The sequence below is a fragment of the Schistocerca cancellata genome, chromosome 4, assembly GCF_023864275.1.
Source record: "Schistocerca cancellata isolate TAMUIC-IGC-003103 chromosome 4, iqSchCanc2.1, whole genome shotgun sequence".
In the NCBI taxonomy this organism is placed as follows: Eukaryota; Metazoa; Arthropoda; class Insecta; order Orthoptera; family Acrididae; genus Schistocerca; species Schistocerca cancellata.
In genome coordinates this window covers 81,344,480-81,358,127 of record NC_064629.1, presented here as the reverse complement: position 1 = coordinate 81,358,127, position 13,648 = coordinate 81,344,480, and the positions used below count along the sequence as shown (strand labels likewise).

At 38.4% G+C, this 13,648-nt stretch overlaps 1 protein-coding gene across 1 annotated transcript in view; it reads left to right on the top strand.

Annotated features, from left to right (window-relative positions):
- Positions 1 to 9,946, top strand: part of LOC126183913 (outer dynein arm-docking complex subunit 3) — a 409,835-nt gene extending 399,889 nt beyond the window's left edge. The window contains exon 11 of the mRNA XM_049926257.1: positions 9,340 to 9,946. Within this exon, the coding sequence (XP_049782214.1) occupies positions 9,340 to 9,567 (228 nt within the window). The 3' untranslated portion in view covers positions 9,568 to 9,946. The remainder of the gene's footprint in view (positions 1 to 9,339) is intronic.
- The last annotated feature ends 3,702 nt before the right edge of the window (positions 9,947 to 13,648 follow it).

Below are 13,648 nucleotides of genomic sequence, written 5' to 3'. Positions count from 1 at the left end.
GAATATTAAAGTATAACCACCACTTGGAAGCACTCCATAGTATCCACACGATTTATTCAAACATTGTGTAGAGGTTGTACCTCGCAGGATTTCTACATATATAATACATCCGCAAAACACACACACACACACACACACACACACACACATACTCACACTGTTTATACCATGAACTTTCAGGTTAAGCAGTACTAGTGACAGTGCAAATTTCGATATGAGTACCTTACATAATTTAAGGCAGAATGGAGCCTCAAATAAATTATTTTTCACATCCAAATTGTACTTCGGTGCTTGTCAAGTGTCACATTATTCTCTTAACAAAAATACGTTAGCATCACAAAAATGGCATTCTTTATGTCAATTATCATAACGTTATTTGTATATATGTAAGTGGAAACTGTTAAGTCAGTACCTCAATGCTACATTCCATCGAAAATAGCTACAAATAATATTCTAAACAGACAGCTAACATTTCAAGTTTGTCATAAAAGAGCAACATATTAAATCTAACCTGACCAAGCATATATTACATGTCAGCTAGTATACTACACTAAAGAGTCAAACAAGCAAACAAATAGGCAGTCTGAATTGCTCAAAGAACGTAATTATGTAGGTATGCTATTGGTATAAAGCACAGTGCACCCTCAAATTAATTATTTACACATCTAAATTGTTCTCTAAGTGTTACACTGGTATACAAATAAACAGTCTACAACACAGCCTGAATGCTGTGTTATAGAATGTACTAGTGTCCCCTAACGTTATTCAGTAATGTTTCAGCACCAATTTACACTCCTGGAAATTGAAATAAGAACACCATGAATTCATTGTCCCAGGAAGGGGAAACTTTATTGACACATTCCTGGGGTCAGATACATCACATGATCACACTGACAGAACCACAGGCACATAGACACAGGCAACAGAGCATGCACAATGCCGGCACTAGTACAGTGTATATCCACCTTTCGCAGCAATGCAGGCTGCTATTCTCCCATGGAGACGATCGTAGAGATGCTGGATGTAGTCCTGTGGAATGGCTAGCCATGCCATTTCCACCTGGCGCCTCAGTTGGACCAGCGTTCGTGCTGGACATGCAGACCGCGTGAGACGACGCTTCATCCAGTCCCAAACATGCTCAATGGGGGACAGATCCGGAGATCTTGCTGGCCAGGGTAGTTGACTTACACCTTCTAGAGCACGTTGGGTGGCACGGGATACATGCGGACGTGCATTGTCCTGTTGGAACAGCAAGTTCCCTTGCCGGTCTAGGAATGGTTGAACGATGGGTTCGATGACGGTTTGGATGTACCGTGCACTATTCAGTGTCCCCTCGACGATCACCAGTGGTGTACGGCCAGTGTAGGAGATCGCTCCCCACACCATGATGCCGGGTGTTGGCCCTGTGTGCCTCGGTCGTATGCAGTCCTGATTGTGGCGCTCACCTGCACGGCGCCAAACACGCATACGACCATCATTGGCACCAAGGCAGAAGCGACTCTCATCGCTGAAGACGACACGTCTCCATTCGTCCCTCCATTCACGCCTGTCGCGACACCACTGGAGGCGGGCTGCACGATGTTGGGGCGAGAGCGGAAGACGGCCTAACGGTGTGCGGGACCGTAGCCCAGCTTCATGGAGACGGTTGCGAATGGTCCTCGCCGATACCCCAGGAGCAACAGTGTCCCTAATTTGCTGGGAAGTGGCGGTGCGGTCCCCTACGGCACTGCGTAGGATCCTACGGTCTTGGCGTGCATCCGTGCGTCGCTGCGGTCCGGTCCCATGTCGACCGGCACGTGCACCTTCCGCCGACCACTGGCGACAACATCGATGTACTGTGGAGACCTCATGCCCCACGTGTTGAGCAATTCGGCGGTACGTCCACCTGGCCTCCCGCATGCCCACTATACGCCCTCGCTCAAAGTCCGTCAACTGCACATACGGTTCACGTCCACGCTGTCGCGGCATGCTACCAGTGTTAAAGACTGCGATGGAGCTCCGTATGCCACGGCAAACTGGCTGACACTGACGGCGGCGGTGCACAAATGCTGCGCAGCTAGCGCTATTCGACGGCCAACACCGCGGTTCCTGGTGTGTCCGCTGTGCCGTGCGTGTGATCATTGCTTGTACAGCCCTCTCGCAGTGTCCGGAGCAAGTATGGTGGGCCTGACACACCGGTGTCAATGTGTTCTTTTTTCCATTTCCAGGAGTGTATAAGGTGTAGAAAATAATGTACGAGAGGCATTCAGTAAGTAACTCAGCTTTTTTTCTCCGCCAATTTCGGTTCAAAAAATACCGAAATTGTTGCGGGACATCGTGGAATATACGCGCTTCAGTCCCTATAATTTCATGAAGTTCCAGTGGCGCCACTGTACATAGCCTTTAAAATGGCGTCTCTGCAGGACGTGCATTCCAAGCAGACAGCTGTCATTGAGTTTCTTTCGGCCAAAAACCAGAGCATCGCCGATATTCATAGGCGCTGGCTAAATGTCTACAGAGACATAGCGGTTAACAAAAGCACAGTGAGTCGTTGGGCTAGGTGTCTGTCACTGTCGCAACAACGTCGCGCAAACCTGTCCGACCTCCCGCATTTTGGAACGTGCAGACAGTCTCATTCAAAGTGATCGACGGATCACAATCAAACACTGCGCTGATCAACTGGACGTCTCTGTTGGTCTCTGACACACTCATCCACCGGTTGGGGCACTCAAAGACTTGTTCGTGTTGGTTTCCTCGCCGCCTAACAGAAGACCATAAAGAGCAACGAAGGACCAGCTGTGCGGAATTGCTTGCTCGTTATGAGGCTGATCGTGACAATGTTTTATCGAACATCGTCGCGGCAATGAAACGTGGTATCGTCGCCAGCAGAGTGGTGCCATGTGGGCGTAATAGGTCCTTCCAGTAAACTGGCGAACGGAGATTATATCGCAAAATAGGTTTTTGTAGCCAAAAGAGCGTAGAATAACATGGCGTTTTGAAATCCTGAATAAAACCAGTCGGCTTAAAAAAAAACGTAATTGATTGTTTGGTTGATTGGGGGGAGGGGACCAAACAGCGAGGTCACTGGTCCCATTGGATTAGAGAAGAATGTTGCAGGAAGTCGGCCATGCCCTTTCAAAGAAACCATCCTGGCATTTGCCTGAAACGATTTAGGGAAATTACGGAAAACCTAAATCAGGGTGGCCGGACGCGGGTTTGAACCGTCGTCCTCCCGAATGCAAGTCCAGTGTACTATCCACTGCGCCACCTCGTTCAGTAATGTTGCGAAATTTACCTTCGGTTCAACACCTATCCCTGCTATAATTTTGTTTTATGAGTCTTCTTCATCTCTGCCACCATCTTCAATATCGTATTCATGTCCACATCCCTTTTCTCCTCCAGCTCCTGCTTTCATGTTCCATATACCTATCCTACCCTTTCATAAATACAGTGCATTCTTTGGCTTCATATTCTGTCTTGGTCAGTATTCTTTAGGAATAGCTGTTCCCAATCTCTGTTGCAGTTGAGAAATCGGTTTCAGTACATTCAGACACATTCAGTGTGCCTTTTTGCAACAACGCCAGTTTCCTTCAGATATTTCTCCAAGATTTCAGCACCTGACTTTTGAAACTAATATTTTGTGCAATGGAATTGAGAGGGATATTGAGAACTGCAATGTTCAGTCAATATCTGAACCAGTTTCAAACCAATATCTGTGTTTATACCTCTGCTCACATCTAGCAATAGTCTTTTCGCCCACTGGAACGCTCTTGAAACTGTTGGGAACTCAGGATTTCACATAAGATTCCTGCCACATTCTGACTCACCTGGTACCAAATACTGCTGTATGCAATATTTCCACATCTGCCTCATCATTGTCATCATCATCATCTGACTTGCTGGTATCATTGACTCTCATCTTACAGTTCAGTTTAACCATTTAACCATCCAACTGTTCACCATTTAAGCATTTATGATTTAACCATTACCATTTCGCTTTTAACCATTTAACAAGTTGCTATTTACAGTTTTTACCATTTAACTGTTTAACCATTTAACTGTTTGCCATACACTGCTTTGAAAAGGTTGTGTGCCTCACACATACTTCAACCTTTCCATGTTAAAGAAATTAGTCCTTTAAGGACAATTAATGAATTATGTATATAAAAAAATGAAAATGGAAGCGATTGATGTCGAAAAACGAAAACTTAAGTATATGCCGAAAACAGTTGCCATAACATAAGAAAACTGTCACATCTAAGTCACACTCAAATCCAAATCTGAAAGCAGGGTCATTAATGAAGCTCAACACTTAGTACTGAAAGCACATATATTGGTGACACCAACATATATCCAGAACAGAGCTGAACTCCTGGACAAAGAGTACAGTTATTTATACAAACGTCGAATATTCCAGAATGCTGTTATTTACACAAACATATTCCAGAATATACAAATATTACAAATGCAAGATATTTCTAGAACCTTCAAGAAATGATAAGTACTAAATAAAAAATAGTTGCCAGCAGTTCGGTTTGGCAATCCACATCACATCAGCAAGCGAAGCGAACAAATATACAAGACTGCATGCGCCATAGCTTGTGTTAGTGTAAACTGTTACTGGAAAAAGGTGAAGCCATTGCAAGCAAGGCTGACATATCACTTTAAGAACAGTGCATGTGAAAATCTGGATGCGAGTGGGGAATGCAAGATATAATCATTTATTGTAAAAAGCAATGGAAAGTGGACACATCATGGAGTACATGTCTACATCAATGCATCCAAGGACGTTTACCATATTAAAGAATATATGAAGACTGCATTACAATTTTGCCATTTGCAGAGTTTAAAACCAACACAATAACTGCATTTAATGGTGATTCATTTGCAAAAGTTGTAAACTTCAATTTATCTATTGAAATTCCACAAGAATATGGAGGAAAAGACTTGACAGTATACACCCAAGAAATCGTGGAATGCTTTACCAGTAGTGTAGTAGAGGAAACGAAAAGCAAAATTAGAATTCACAAACACTGTCAGCTAGAAGGTTAGAGAAATGGTCAGTGCTAATCATTAAGGGGCTACAGAAGATAGTTTATTGACATAAATTACTATACAGCAACAGACCTTCTTTCTTTTTGTCAAATTACTTGTTGGAAAAAGAATTAGATGATTCAGATGTTGATTTAAATGTTCATTCAAAAATTAAGCTGGATGTTATTAAAATTACTCCAAACAAACATAATGAATGAGTAGTTTTCTGTGAGTAAATGCACATCCAAAAATTAATAAAGATTTGGTAGAAGAATATTTGTTTTGATATTATCAACCCCACACAAAATCCCAGTAAAAGAATCTCCTATTAACAATAAGCTACACGTGTTTTTCGATGGGGAAAGTAAGTACCGGGGTGACCTTGAAAAGTAGTAGAAACTAGGTAGGAGAAATGGTAGTAACGCTCGGTAATATTCCATACATAGTTACGGAAAATAAAAAGAAACATTCAGTGATAATCAAGTTATGAAGGCTTTTGCAGCTGGTATTAGCATTACTGTTGATATTTGTTTCTGGGCATATGGCCTAAGACCGTGGTATTATGCATACAAAACAAATATCAACACTAACTCAGTGGTAAGAACATTATGTTTTACCTATAGAAATGAAGTGCTTAGATAAATGATGCTGAACTTACTCCACTGTGCCATATCCTTGCCAGCTGAACCAAGGCTAGGTAAGATGATTAAGAAAACAACTGCTCCTTCCTGGAGGTTTCTGTCATCAGCAAAAAAAAAAAATACTTTATGATCGTATAGCAACGCAAAATTCATTCCAAGACATGTCGGTGAATGATAAACTGCTTTTACGAGCATTGCTTATCTTAAAAATTGTTGTTGACAAGTACAGTTTAGGCTGTAAGTCAGATCAGCAGTAGTGCTCAGGTGTATGTTTTGCCACCAAGTACTGATAAGTTTACTGTGTGGAATAGATATCGATCTATGGTCATGAACTAACCTACAGTTTATTTCAGTAGTGTCAATAAGTGAGCTGTGTGTATATTAATTAGTTATGCAGGCAATTAAAATGTGGAAATATTTCATCTGAAGGTCCATTGTGCATGTAAAGTGTGTTTTGTGCTCGAAATTTTGCATGTAATATGATTCTATTTTGGTGCACAGTTGAAATATTCGAGGCCTGTAATTGCACTTGTGTGGAACGTGCATGTGTTTTGATAAATAATTTTACTTCCGAGTTATCGACTCTATCTTGCTGCACCATCGTCTTTGGTGATGTTTCATCTCTGTCACCATCTTTTCTTGTGTTGTGTGCCAACAAGGCAGACATTCTGCCTGAGTGCTGCAAAAATATGCAGTTTGAGCTATACACGACAGTGAAATGGTCAGAACACCTTCTTCCTTCCGTTCTAAAATGGTGGTCGTGTGAGAGTGGTATTTTCACATTATGGAATTTGCTTAGATATTGGTTGTTATTTAGTAGTTGCATATCATCACAACTCCTACTGGTAATTTGCAACTATAATCGAATATTTGTTTGCTTTTTGCTTAACGACTTCTATGATCAGTTTAAATACAAATGAAAAACAATATTAGGCTATTAACAATATCGATTACATTTTCTAGTGATAGATTTTCATCTTCCTCCTAAATTGGCGGTGAAACTTCTCTGTACAACTTGTAAAAACATTAGGTGATAACACTACTATAACACAGCATTCAGACTGAAATGTTATCATCCTTTTTATGCTATACCATTGTAACACTTACAGAGCAATGTAGATGTGGAAATAATTAATTAGTGAATGCATCGTGCCTTACAGCAGGTGTAGGTCTATATAATCAGATTCTTTCAGTAATTCATCTGTCCATTCGTTTGTATGTTTGCCTCTTTAGTATAGTATTTTAAGTAACATGTAATGTATTCCTTGGTAAGGTTAGGTTTACTATGTTACTCTTTTAAGGCAAACATGAAATGTTAACTGTCTGCTTAGCATGTTCTTTTGACATATTTAGGTATGAAAATAGCATTGTGGTTCTTACTTTAGACTTTACAGTACTATTTTCCGTATATATTTGACAGATGTGTGCATATGTGTGTGTTGCTGATGTATTATACATATGGAAATACTGCAAGATACAAACTTTACTTTAAGCCCTCTCGGGGCATATAAGATGATTTCATCTAATTTCCACTAAAATACTAAGCTGTGATTTACTTAAATTTTGCATATGTATAATTATTTAATTACTAATTAAATTGTTATAATTATTTAAATTATTCAATTATCAAGCACATTATTTTAAATCATAAATAACGCACTTACAGGTTTCTGCAATTATCGTGGATGAAACTGAGTGTTTCGTTTTAATACTTGCTTGTATCCAGAGGAGAGGAGATGGGAACAGGGGAGGAGGACAGATTAATAAAACCATGACTAAGCTAGATCCATTATCTTGGATTTTTTGAAATCTTAAATTCCATTTTGGAAATTATTTTTTTAATTTCATGTAATTTTGAAAATTTTATTTTCCCACAACCTGCCCTTTTCCATTTTTAAATTGTCCACCAGCGCCATCTTGTTGATGTCCTACTTTCAAAGTCATTTTCCCTACCGCTGCATGTAGACAACCCACACTAACTCTTGCACCTTTCTTGTTCATGTAAGTACAATGAGTGTTTCATGGTAGCATTGCATACTATCATCTCCTTATTGCACTTAAGAAAACGCTAAATGTGGAAGGATATAAACACATTTTACAGTATTGTGTAGTGTGTAAAGTTGAGAAACAGTTTGGAGATGATGATTGTATCAGCATGACAGTGCATCCTCATATAAAGCAGCACCTGTGAAGCAATGGTTTGTCAGCAATAATGTTCGTGGAAAGGACTGGACTACCTAGAATCGCGATCTAACTGGATGGAACACCTTTCAGATGAGTTAAAACACATATTTCTCTCTTGACCCCAGCCTCCAACAAAACCACCTTCTCTGGTTTTGGCAATTGAGGAATGCCATTCCTCCACATACATTGAGACATCTTACTGTAAGTGACCCCAGAAGATTTAAAGTCGCCGTAAAAGCAAAGGGTGGTCATAACCTATATTAATATCCACTAATAGGTATCTGCATACTTTTCATCAGATAGTGTACCTTGTGTTTCTGGGAGGAGAAAACATTTCTATTAAATATAGACATTAGCTATTTAGAACCTTTCAAAACATTGATTTCCAGTTTCTGTCATTATTTTTGTGTATTCAATACTTAAATAACATCAGTTGCATGAACCTTCCTCATTCGGCAATGACAATTTGGGAACTAAATTTATTACACTTAAGGACATTCCACATACACCCCTTGTGAATGCTGAACTCAAGTTTAAGAAAAATAAATGAAACGTCAACAGTGAAATAACAAAGCTGATTAAGAATGACTGCATAACAACATCAATAACTGAAGGCAAAATGGAAACAACTAGTTTTGCAAGTAACTGAAGCACACAGTCTGCAAGCTAGGAGTAGAATTGGTGGTGAAGTAACTGAAGCATTGATCGTGATGGCTAGAAAACAGTTCGGGTGTTTATGTGATGTCAGTTTCTAGTCATTAAGAGCCAACAGAAATGGATGCATACTGTCACAAGACACTCACTTAAGTCATGCAATTCATTCGTCAATTTTGTGCAGAAGATTGTACAATTGGACATTTTGCGTCAGATTTCGTTGTCTTCATCACTTGTTTTTTAACCAACAAACTGTATCAGTAAGATGTTCATATCTAAAATATTCTGGCGACACAAATGCATATGACTTTAACGCTGAAAGCATTGTAAATGCTTAAACTCAAAAACTGAAGTCGATGAGTGCATATGAGGGTTCTTCACCATCCAGCTTCATTTCAGCTATGAAATTTCAAATTTTTCTGTTCATTCTTACTCTTCTTGAGGGTCTAAGTCCAGCTTTATTTTGGAATTGTCTGAAGTTGTCATTCACTACATTGAACTCTTATAAATAGGAGTAACATTACTCATTAAATAACTTCCTTCCTGCAATCAACAGAACTTCATCTAGCTTCAGTTTCTATAATATTCTGAGTAATGGGAGTCATAAAAAAATCTAAGGTAATATACATGAGTTATATATTTTATATTTCCTCCATTAATAACAAAACAAATCAGATAAAACTAACTGTATTTTCTATTTTCAGTATCTGAGGAAGTTTTTTCACAAGTTTTCTAATGCATTACAGACTTTCCAAAAGGAGTGAACACACGTTATTGTTTATGGCCTATCTTAAAGCACTTTCAGCAACATTGAGCTATATAAACCTAATGAACAATGTTTATTTAGTCTTCACAGGCATATAGTAGTGGCAGACTGATTGCTGAAGAAAGCTGGAAGTTTCAACAGAACCAACAAAAATCCAACCAAGAGTCTCGGACCTCTATTTTGCCAACCTCAGAGACTGACGAAGAGGATGATGTACCAACAAGAAGTTATCTGAAACGCCAGGCCCAAATAATTGTGGATGCAAAATCTCGTCGAAAGCAGTTCAATTTCAATCGTGGAAGAAAGTAAATTTCTCCAACTTAAGCAAACACACAACACATGTACAAAATTTTGCAGTGCATAAAACATTTAAATATTTTGCTTAGATTTGAGGTGAATCAAATATATTAATACAGAGGAATATCTATTTTGTCACAGACTGATATAGTTAAGAGAGTTTGTGGCCAAGTGGTAAAAAAAAATAAATTATGAAGAAGCGTAATTAGCCATAAATCAGCAGTTTGTATTAGATTTTCATTTTTACATTTACTGTACTGTGGAAAGCTTTCAAAATGAGTCCAAAAGATGACAACCCAATACAAAATAACGAAAAGAGTGAAAAGCCCTGTCATTGCCAATAGAATATATTTATTTGTACTTTCGAATAACTGTTCAAACAATATTAATGTATACATTTGAAATACACTGCCAGAAACGAAATGTAAAAAAATAAAATTAATAAAGGAAATGCAAAATAAAATATTTTTCTAGGTGACCAAATGAAATAAATGATTTAGTTTTATAAGTAATAGCTTCATTATCTCACTACCTTGGGTCATTGGTGACCTGGGAATCACAAGTTAGTTTCAAACAACCAAAAAAAATTGATACACTATAATTTGCTGCAGACAGGTAACAGATTAATTGTAACAGAAGAGTGACAGATTAAACTTAAACAACCCAATGGTAAGGATTAACAGCAAAATTTTAAGTTCACTCCTGTTAACACTAATATAATAAGAATTATGTAAAAGTAATTTTTCTTTGGTTGATGAATCCTAGGCTGCAACATAATTTTCAAACACATCGGTATGGCATTATTTGCAGATAAGATTGGCAAGCAGTCAGTCCTAGTTGTACACACAAGAATATAAAGGGTATTTTGTAATTCAAATAGAACAATCATGCATCATACAGTCAAAATAAATTAAAATAAACCATCTTCTGTAATGTATTCAATGTATTCATGAAGTATTTTAAATAATATTCTCCTAATAAATTAACCTGTGTTTCTCAACAAATGGGGTCAGAATCAGAAAGTTATGCAAAATAAAGAGAATAAGGATAATAATAAATCACATTACAAAGAATCTCATAAAAATCTATATAGTTATCAGACGATCAAAATAAAAGCATTCCCAATGAATAATATTATCCTTTATTAACAAACATTTGTAACAATAGTACAACATGAGACAGGCATTTTTTTTTAATTGCGTAGATGAGGAACATTTTTAAGAGTAAATAAGGAACTGATCAAGGATGGCCCTATTTTAGAGACTTATTTCTGTCATTAGTAGGTACCTTGTGTTTGAAAAGTTTCCTAGGATACATTGAATGGCTTCTAATAAAACTTCCAAAACAAGTTTAATAAAATTCATCTGCATCCCCACTCAAAAAAGGATTTTTAAATGTTTTCAGCTTTGTTCTAAATGTTATAGTAGTCACACTGAAATCAAAATTAACATATGAAAATTTTCTCTATCTGAACTTGGTGATATATGAAGTTGCTTAAGAAATGCCTCTCATTCCAGTGGTATATTTTCAGGCAAACTTAAAATATATTGTTGTCAGGCCACATGTGAAAAAAGGAGCTAACTATTGGTAAAGAATTACTGGTTCATTTCATTATTGTCATACTTTTTAAATATTATCATAAGTATTTGCATAGTAGAGTTACAAATATGTAATTCAGGAAAAGTTCTTGGTGGTAGTATTATTTCAAAAAGTTTTGTCCACTGAACAGATTATGTTTATCTTGACATACTATACTTGTGACTCAGTATATAATGAATTATTAGCATTTGGAACATTTTGTGATTTAGTTAAGATTTTTATTGTGTATTGTATGATATCTTCATGTTTCAATCATAAGTGGTTGGATGTGGCCTGCGACAAATTCTCCCTTGTGCTCACCTCTTCATTCTAGAGTAGCACTTGTACCCTATGTCCTCAATTATTTGTTGGATGTATTCCAATCTCTCTCTTCCCCAACAGTTTTATTACCCTCTACAGCTCCATCTAGTACCATGGAAGTTATTAACTGATGTCATAACACATGTCCTATCATCCTGTTCCTTCTTCTTGTCAGTGTTTTTTTACATGTTCTTTTCTTCGTCAGTTCTGCAGAGAACCTTATCAATCATCATTTTATTAGTCCGCCTGATTTTGAACACCCCTCTGTAGCACCATATCTGAAATGCTTTGATTCTCTTCTTTTCCAGTTTTCCCACTATTGATATTCCCTGTAGTGCTGTACACCAAATGTACGTTCTGAGAAATGTCTTCCTCAAATTAAGGCCCATGTTTGGATTTTTTTATCTAGGAATTCCCTCTTTGCCCATGCTAGTATTCTTTTTACATCCTCCTTGCATGATCAATCATGCGTTATTTTGTTTCCAAGATATCAGAACTTCTTAACTTCATCTACTTCGTGGTTACCAATTTCGATGTTGAGTTTATTGCTAATCTCGTTACTGCTGCTCCTTAAATTTTCGTATTTCTCCAGTTTCCTCTCAGTTCACAGAATGTGGTCGTTAGACTGCTCATTTCATTCAGCAGATGTTGTAACTCTTCATCTCTTTCACTGAGGGTAGCAATGTCATCAGCGAATCTTGTCAGTGATATTCTTTCAAAAAATGGTTCAAATGGCTCTGAACACTATGGGACTTAACTTCTGAGGTCATCAGTCCCCTAGAACTTAGAACTACTTAAACCTAACTAACCTAAGGACATCACACATATCCATGCCCGAGGCAGGATTCGAACCTGCGACTGTAGCTGTCGCGCGGTTCCAGACAGCAGCGCCTAGAACCGCTCGGCCATCCCGGCCGGCGATATTCTTTCACCCTGAAATTTAATCCCACTCTTAAATCTTCCTTTTAAATCTCTCATGGCGTCTTCGATGTATAGATTTAACAGTAGGGCGAAAGACTGCACCCATGTCTTACATTCTTTTTAATCCGAGCAAGTTATTCTTCGTTTTCCATTCATATTAGTGCTGCTTCATCCTTGTACATATTGTGTATTACGTGACTTTTCCTATAGCTTACTCCTATTCGTCCCAGAATTTCGAACATCTTGCACCATTTTACATTGACTATCGCTTTTTCTAGATCGATAAATCCTATGAGTGGGCCCTGAATTTTCAGAAGTCTTGTTTCTATTATCAGTCATAACATCATAAATGCCACTTTTGTGCTTTCACGTTTCCGAAATCCAAACTGAACGTCGCCTAACAGATCCTCAATTTCTTTTCCATTTTTCTGGGTATCATTCTTGTTAGGAACATGGATTCATGAGCTATTAAGTTGACAGTATGAGGGTTCTTGCACTTAACTATCTTCCACTCTTCTTGACTGTGTGGCTGATGGTATGTCTGCACTAACTTGAATGGTCGTTTGGTTGCCACTTCACACAATGATTTTAGAAATTCCGAAGGAATGTCATCTATCCGATCGCCGTATTTTATCGCAAGTCTTCCAGACCCCTGTTAAACTTTGACCAATACTGGATTCCCCATGTTTTACCTGTCGACTCCCATCATGTCAGCAGACAAGTCCTCTGCCCTCAGTGCACTCTTTCTGCATATATGCCCTCTCCGGCGCATTTAAAAGTGAAATTCCAACTGTCCTATTATGTTCATGCTCTTCCTTTAGTTTCTCCAGAGCTAGCTTTGACTTTCTATACGCTGACTCAGTCCTTCTAACGACCATTACTTTTTAGATGTCTTCACATTTTTCCTGTAACCATTTCGCCTTCATTCCTTTGCTTCCATGCACTCCATATTTATTTCGTTCCTAAGTGACTTCAAAATGTCTCTGAGCACTATGGGACTTAACGTCTGAGGTCATCAGTCCCCTAGAACTTAGAAATACTGAAACCTAACTAACCTAAGGACATCACACACATCCATGCCCGAGGCAGGATTCAAACCTGCGACCATAACGGTCGCGCGGTTCCAGACTGTAGCACCTAGAATCGCTCAGCCGCTCTGGCTGGCCCTAAGTGACTTATATTGCTGTATTCCTGTCATTCTCTGAATATTTTTGTACTTCCTTCTTTTGTCAAGCAGTGGAAGTATTTCTTCTGTTACCTTCCTTGTACCGAT